The sequence below is a fragment of the Globicephala melas genome, chromosome 17, assembly GCF_963455315.2.
Source record: "Globicephala melas chromosome 17, mGloMel1.2, whole genome shotgun sequence".
Classification (NCBI taxonomy): Eukaryota; Metazoa; Chordata; class Mammalia; order Artiodactyla; family Delphinidae; genus Globicephala; species Globicephala melas.
This window is the reverse complement of record NC_083330.1, coordinates 78,998,817-79,006,359: the sequence shown is the minus strand read 5'-3', so window position 1 is coordinate 79,006,359 and position 7,543 is coordinate 78,998,817. Positions and strand designations below refer to the sequence as shown.

The 7,543-nt window shown below is 64.6% G+C and overlaps 1 protein-coding gene across 4 annotated transcripts; it reads left to right on the top strand.

The window, feature by feature from the left end:
- Positions 1 to 401: 401 nt before the first annotated feature.
- On the top strand, positions 402 to 6,944 carry GFUS (GDP-L-fucose synthase). 4 transcript variants are annotated; one of them, XM_030876230.2, is made up of 11 exons: positions 402 to 509; positions 1,538 to 1,694; positions 2,010 to 2,124; positions 3,210 to 3,338; positions 3,412 to 3,485; positions 3,683 to 3,816; positions 3,937 to 4,001; positions 4,365 to 4,431; positions 4,590 to 4,669; positions 4,880 to 4,979; positions 5,154 to 6,944. In XM_030876230.2, exons 2-11 carry the CDS (start codon positions 1,549 to 1,551, stop codon positions 5,207 to 5,209), a joined length of 966 nt encoding a protein of 321 aa, XP_030732090.1. In that variant the 5' UTR covers positions 402 to 509; positions 1,538 to 1,548; the 3' UTR covers positions 5,210 to 6,944. The 4 variants fall into 4 exon arrangements, with proteins under 4 accessions (XP_030732090.1, XP_060143258.1, XP_030732089.1 ...); XM_030876229.2 differs by having other exon boundaries at positions 409 to 520; XM_060287275.2 differs by lacking the exon at positions 1,538 to 1,694 and having other exon boundaries at positions 405 to 520.
- The last annotated feature ends 599 nt before the right edge of the window (positions 6,945 to 7,543 follow it).

The following is a 7,543-nucleotide window of genomic DNA, read 5'->3' as shown; positions in this document are numbered from 1 at the left end:
CGTGTTTGTCTTTTTAATGTATTTATTAAAGTATATTTTATATACTGCCCCCTCAGTGTCCCGAATATAGTAACAGAGTTGCAGTTGTTTCTCACAAATGCAGTGTTTGCCCTAGGAAAGCACTGAGGAGTTGCAGCTTCTCCATTTTTAGAACGGTGTTTGGTTCTGCCGCCTCTCCTCGGTCCACAGCTTGCGGGCTTTCGGAGACGCGCTGCCTCTCCTCCTCTCCCACGCCCCCACGCTCTCCAGCAAGGGCTCGCGCCCAGCGCCAGGCTGGGTTAAGGGCGGGTCGGGGTCCGCCCAGGGGAGGAGGAGCCGGAAGAACTACATTTCCCAGGCTGCTGCGCGGTTCCGGACTCCATTTCCCAGCAACGCCCGGGGCGCCCCGCCAGGACTCCATTTCCCAGAGTTCCGCGGGAGGGCCCGACCTGATCCCGCTCCCTCCACCTAACCCCAACGCGTGGCAGGACTCTCAGCCGGCGCCTGAAGCCGCTCTCCGGGCAGGTCAGGTAAGACGCAGGTGAGACAGCGCGGGGCACGAGGGGACCCTGGGACGGGGGGCGTGGTGTGGCGAGCCGGGGCCTGGGCCGTGGGTGCCCCGTGACAGCCAGAGGGGCCTGAGGGGTACCAGGAACTGGGGGCGTAGGAGGGGCCTGGAAGCGTGGGAGGGGGCCCAGCTGCAAGATGCGGTGGGTTCGGAGGTGGGGCCAGGAAGGGGACCCGGGGGCGTGGGAAGCGCCTGAGGGACGTGGAGGGGCCCGGCCGTGGTGGGGTCTACCCCAAGGCCTGCTGCCGCGCTGCGCGCGCTCTCGAGAGCAGCGGAATTTCTGGGCAGCGTCCCCTCCTGTCCGGGCTGCCCGTGGGGCCCTGCAGCGGGGTCAGAGTCGTCCTGTAGCGGCTCGAGCAGATTTCCAGCCCCCAGGAAGGGTCCTCAGAGGTGGTGGCGCCCCGAGGCCTGTCCATTTCTTAGCCAGAAGCGCAACCTGCCCAGAAGGAGCCAGGCTCTCGAAGGCTAGCTGGGACCAGCTGGCCGCTGGTGGGCACCGGGTTGCATACACAGGCACCGCCCCTTCCCCGTCTGTAGCATATGGACTTTGGCTGGGAGCAGCCCAAACGACCTGGGCCAGGAGCCCCCAGCCCCAAGGTTGGCTGCCTCCCCTCTTGTCAGACAGAGGGGAGCTGAATGTTCCCTTTCTTGGCCCAGTGGGGGTCAGGGTTGGGCCTGCCGGGCAGAGCCTGGCTCTCCCAGCTGGGTGGTAGTCCTAGGGCCCCTGTGCAGCTCTAGACAGAGGACTTCCTGGGGAGCAGGGCTGAGAGGAGGGGATGACTCAGGCTAGATGGGTCTGTCTGGTCCCCAGTGGGCAGTCTCCCTGCGCTGCTGACCTTATACTGTGCCCGTTGCCCGAGGCCAGCCCTTGGAAATCACAGTGGGGCCCAGTGCTAAGGGCAGTGACCCTAGGCTGGGGCATCTCAGGGGAGTGGGGTTCTGTTGCGGGGGAGCGGGATGGCCTCAGCCTCACACCATTTGGCCCTGCAGGTGCAGCCAACATGGGTGAGCCCCAGGGGTCCATGCGGATCCTAGTGACTGGGGGCTCTGGGCTGGTGGGCAGAGCCATCCAGAAGGTGGTAGCAGATGGGGCCAGGCTGCCCGGAGAGGACTGGGTGTTTGTTTCTTCCAAGGATGCTGATCTTACGTGAGTGGGCTCATCCCTGGAGCAGCCCCACCATGCCCTCTCCAGACTGAGAGCTCCGGGCCAGGCCTGTTCCTGGGCCTGGTAGCCTCAGGTCAGGCCCGTCCCTGCCAGGTGGCTGGCCTGGCCTGGGTGTGTGCAGTTTTGCTTCTGGGCAAACTTCCTCCCATCTCTTCCTGGAAGCCCACACCCTCATGCCAGCCAGGGCCTGACCCTCCCACCTTCGGCCCCGCCTGCCTCCTGCCCCCAGTGCTTTCAGCCAGGGTGCTAGTTCCCTTGGGCCTCCAAGCAGCCCCTGATGGCCCGGCTCCCCCTCAGGGATGCTGCACAGACCCGAGCGCTGTTTGAAAAAGTCCGGCCCACACATGTCATCCATCTTGCTGCAATGGTGGGGGGCCTGTTCCGGAATATCAAATACAATTTGGACTTCTGGGTAAGTGAGGGGGCCCCAGTGAGCACTGGGAGCCAGGACCCCGGATTCTGGGAACTTCCTGGCCAACTTCCCAAGCTCCTGTTCCGGCCCAGGGACGTCCCTGAGGGGCCCCCAGTGACCCACACTTGATTTGTAGGTAGAGGGGCACGCAGGTGGGCCTGGGGGCATTTGGCCGAATAGGAAAAGCCTCAGAGCTAACCTGGGGGTTGGAGGAGCTGAGACAAGCCAGTGTTTGCCTTGTGACCCCCGGCTGGTTCCTGCCCCCTGGGCCTTCAGACCCTCCTGGTTCCAGGAGGTCCAGCTGCACTGAGCCAGGCCCACAGTGTGCTCAGGGGTGCAGAGGTGCGTGAGCTGGGCTCTGGGCCTGCAGCATGTGCCCTGAGGGGTTGCACGTGTGGGGCAGGGGCAGGAGGAGAGCTGGGCTCGCCCACAGCCCTGCCCCTGCCTGGCTAGGCCTCTGAGGGCTGGCCCATCATCTCTAAAATTGGCCTTGGCCTGGTTTGGCCCTGCATCGGGCCTGGGATGGCAGAAGCTTAGACCAGATTTTCCCTGGGGGCCCCTGTCGCCACAGGGCCCTCCTCGTCTCAGTGACAGCCTTCGCAGCAGGCTGCCCGGCCACCACCTCTCCCCAGACCACCCAAATGCCCTAGCCAGCTGAAGTCCCCGGAAGGGGCTGGAGGAGGGGTGTGGCCAGCCAAGGCTTCACTGCTACTGAGCAGTAGAGCAGGGTGAGCTCCTGGGGGTGTGGGAGTGGAGCCCCCTGGGCTCCTGGCTCGCACCTCACCTGCCTAGCCCGCAGCAGCCCCTGTGGGCAGGCTCAGCCCTGAGCTTAGAGGTGTGGCCCTCTCCTCAGGGCCCTCCCCCAGCCTCAGAGTAGGCAGGCCTGGACCCTCCTACAGCTCTGGGGGTGGGACTAACAGGCTGGGAGGGGGCCATGGTTTCTGGACAGTGGGTCCTGGGAGCTGGTAGAACCGCTGGCCCAGGTACTGCCTGCCAGGTGTGTCCGCACTTCTGTCCCTGGAGGGGCAGGTAAGGGCTGGCATCGTGCCTGGGGCCTGAACCCTGCCCTGCCCCTGCCCCCTCAGCGGAAAAACATACACATCAACGACAACGTGCTGCACTCGGCCTTCGAGGTGGGGGCGCGAAAGGTGGTCTCCTGCCTGTCTACCTGCATCTTCCCCGACAAGACCAGCTACCCTATCGATGAGACCATGGTGAGGGGCGGGGCTGGGGCGGGGCCTGGCCTGGGGGCAGGGCTGAGAAGCAGCGGCTCCTCTGCTCCCCCAGATTCACAACGGACCCCCGCACAGCAGCAATTTTGGCTACTCTTACGCCAAGAGGATGATCGACGTGCAGAACAGGTCCTCTTCCCGCGCGTGCCAGGCTGAAGCCAGCCAAGAACGGGGAAGGGGGCCCCAGACGCCCTGTGGTGGGTGGGCCCAGGGGGCCGCCCTGGCAGGGCGCTCAGATCTCGGCTCCCCTCCTTGCTAGCCTCGGCTGGGGTGGGGCTCGCCCGTGATCCGAGGATGAGGGCCAGAGGGGATGCTGTGCCCCGCAGGGCCTACTTCCAGCAGCACGGCTGCACCTTCACCGCTGTCATCCCCACCAATGTCTTCGGGCCCCATGACAACTTCAGCATCGAGGACGGCCACGTGCTGCCTGGCCTCATCCACAAGGTGCATCTGGCCAAGAGTGAGTGACCGCCACCCATGGCACAGCTGTGTGCTTGCTTGATGGGGCCCCTGGGGCACAGCGGGGAGGAGGGGCGGTGCTGGCACGTCCCCTCTGACCCCTGCCCTCCCCACCCTGCAGGTCGCGGCTCAGCCTTGACAGTGTGGGGCACAGGGAGGCCTCGGAGGCAGTTCATCTACTCACTGGTTGGTGCCGCGAGGGGCACAGCTGTTCCCCAGAACGTCTCCTGGAGCTGCCGTGCTGGCTGTGGGGAGGCATGAGGGAGCCTAGGAAGGGCCGGGTGTCCAGGCTGAGCCCCCAGGGGAGCAGTCACTGGTTCTTGCTGGGTCCGTGTACGTTCCATTCCCCAGGGACGTTGCTGGGTACAGCTCTGAGCTCATCAGGAGAAAGGACTTGGGGCTGAGCTGGCCAAGCACTGCCCAAAGGGGGTACCCCGGGCCCCAGCCAAGCCTGGGCTGCACCCCGCCAAGCAGGAGCACTTGGGAGAGGTGACCTGGGCCCGTTTGGCCGTAATTTGTGGCCTTTGACCCTGGCTGTCTGATCTCCAGGACCTGGCCCGGCTCTTTATCTGGGTCCTGCGGGAGTACGATGAGGTGGAGCCCATCATCCTGTCAGGTGGGTGCCCTGCAGTCCCACCCCCATTGCAGTGGGGCAGGACACCCGTCTGTCCTGAGAGCCGCTGAGCAGGGCAGCGGGAACGTCTGTGGGGCTGGGCGGCAGCGGGTCCAGGCAGAGGAGGCCTGACCTGGCCACTGGCCCCTCGGTCCCCACAGTGGGTGAGGAGGATGAGGTGTCCATCCAGGAGGTGGCTGAGGCCGTGGTGGAGGCCATGGACTTCCATGGGGAGGTCACCGTATCCTTTGGTTCTAGGCGGGAGACCGTGGGCCTCCCTGCAGGAGGCCGTGGGTGTGACGCACCCATGGCACTCACCCTGGCAGGCGGGGGGGAGGGTGTCTGCTCCTTTCTCCTGGAGGCTCCCCCTGGGAAGGCTAGACAAGCTTCAAGGGCAGGCTGGTGGAAGGGTGGGCTGCCCCTTCTGCTGTGCCCTTGACCAGGTGCCTAGTTTGATACAACCAAGTCGGATGGGCAGTTTAAGAAGACGGCGAGTAATGGCAAGCTGCGGGCCTACCTGCCCGACTTCCGGTTCACGCCCTTCAAGCAGGGTGAGCCCTCCCACCCCATCCCTCAGGACCGCCCGGCCCCTCCCCAGGCCTCAGCTTCCCTACTGCCAGTTGGGGGTGGACGCCCTGCAGCTTTGGCCTCCACACCCTCACCGTGGAGGCAGGACACGGGGTGACTGCCCTACGTCCCTGGGCCTCACCCGCCCGCCTCTGCAGCCGTGCAGGAGACCTGTGCCTGGTTCACTGACAACTACGAGCAGGCCCGGAAGTGAAGCGTGCGGCGGGAGCGGGTGCCGCCCTCTCCCCGGCGCTCAGCCAGCAGAGCCCAGCGGCAGCCACTCAGAACCTGCCGGGGCTGAGGGCACTGCCCTCGTGGCGGCCGGCCCCTGCCCCACGCCCTCTGCCGGGGCAGACCTGGCTGACTCTCCGGTGAGGCCACCGTTCACACCGTCCTCAGGGAAGCCAAGGCCTGGCCAGGCCCAGCACCCTGCTCTCCGACGCCAGTCGCAGAGCATGTACACTTCTGATCCCTGGGAGCCAATAAAGTGCGTTTCCACAGGCCTGGCCCCGGCAGCTCTGTATCAGCCCCCCATCTCCCCCGCCCCAGCACTGCCTCCTGAGCCTGGCCAGCCCCCAAGAGCTGCTGGGCCACGGTGGCCAACTGTCCCTGGGGTAGAAGGGCAGCAGTGGCCGGAGACACGGAGAGGTGGGTGTGTGGGCAGGTGGCAGGAGAGGCTGGACTGTCAGCCGGCGGGGACAAAGGGCAGGCACCTGCGGCAGTCCCCACCGGCTGCGGGGAGAGCCGAGCCTCTCCACGCACAGCCAGGTGCAGGCCTGGGTAACCTGCACTCCCCGGGCTTACCCCCCCCCATCCCCAGGACTTTGGGGAAAGAGGCTGGGTCTGGATTTGGACAGGCTGAGCAGGCACACAGATGGATCTGAGGAGAGCAGTGGCGATTGGCCAGGTCAGGCCTGGCCCCTCATCTCCCTAGCCCTCAGGTAGCAGCTTGGGTGCTGGGGCTTGGCCTGCCCTTCTCCCATGGGCAGCAGTAGGTGTCACGCAAGAGTGGGCCTGGCGGGCACGGCGGTGAGCGGCACAGGCCTCCCATCCTCAACAGGAAAGTCTGGACCGGTTGACCCACCGGCCCCCGCCTAGCCAGTCAGTGCCGGGTGTGCTTCCCCCAGGACCCAGGCACCTTCCCTGGCTCCGGGGCCCACCTCCCCTGGGGTACCCTTTGCTGTCTTCACACCAGTGACTCCCAGCTCTCTTCTGGCCCCAGGTGTGCCTGCCACGTTCCTTACTTGCTTTGTTCATTCAGGCGCTATGGGCTGCCTTCCCTGTGCCAGCCATGCAAGCCCCACCCTCCGTCCCGTGTCCAGCTGATCCCTCACTGCGTTTGTTACCACCACCCCGGCCCACGGGCCTCTCCAGGGGCCAGTCCTGCCCCTCTCACATCAGTGCCTCCCCACCTCTTAGGTCTCTGCTGACTGAGGCCCACCCCACCTGCTTGCTTCTCTGGAAACACCTCCCCTCCCCCACCCCCCAGGGCTTGGAGCTCCAGGACCTGGTCGGCCCTTCATGCTGTATCCCCTGGGTGCCAGCCCTTTGTGAATCTGAAGGGTCTGCCCCTGTGGGCGTTCAGGGAGAGGGGGAGGGGTGGTCCCTGAGTGGGAGCTCGGATCAGCCAAGTGAGAATGGGGGGAAGGAGGCCCTGCGCGGGGCAGAGAGGCCTGGACGTGCCTGGCCTCAAGTAGTGGTTGTGTGTCCTGACTTGTCCCTTGGGTTATGGGGTGTGTGTTTATCGTAGAGGGGCTGTCTCTCCAGCCAGAATGCAAGTCTGCGGGGTGGGGGTTTGTGCACTCCACTGCTGTGTGCCCTTCGTTCCCAGCCCAGAGCAGGGCCCCCACGCTGAAGGGGCAGCGTTGAAGGAATGAAGGGATCTCATTGTTGAAGAGCTCTGAACGTGTCAAAGTAGAGTTTAAAGAAAATAACATCTTTAAAATTCAGTCTTAAAAACTGCAATCTTAGTTCTTCAACCTTGTTTTTCCCATGTCAATCAAAAATTACAAGCACAGCCCACACCCACACCCACCCTCCCCCTCTCAGTCTCTAAGGTGGGCCCTGGCCCTGGCGAAGCACTCCATCGCCCACAGAACCAGCAAGAGGGGCCAGGTCTCCGCTGGGGACCTAGGCCTCATGAAGGTCTCCCCTGCAGCTCCCTGAGAGGCCCTCAGAAACCAGAATCCAGGCTGGCCTGAGGACCTCCTTTAACAGAAAAGCAGACCCCTGCTCCCACGTTTCACTGGCTGTGCCAATTTTATGCTGTCACCCAGACCCACTGCGGCTTGGGGAAGAGCTGACCACAGGCCCTGACCAGGCCACCCTGTCCGCCACACCCAGGTCCACTGGCAGGCTCCGAGCGGCCTGAGGCGCCCACCTCTGGGACAAGACCAGGGGAGCCCCCACTCTTTCCTGCCCTTCGCCTTTAAGTGACCAGCTCAAGTTGCCCTTTGGGAAATTTCACACATCGGGACAGAAGCCAACACAGTATCGTGGCCGCCGCGCCGCGGCCCACCCCTCCTCGCCCTACATCTCTCCGGCCAAT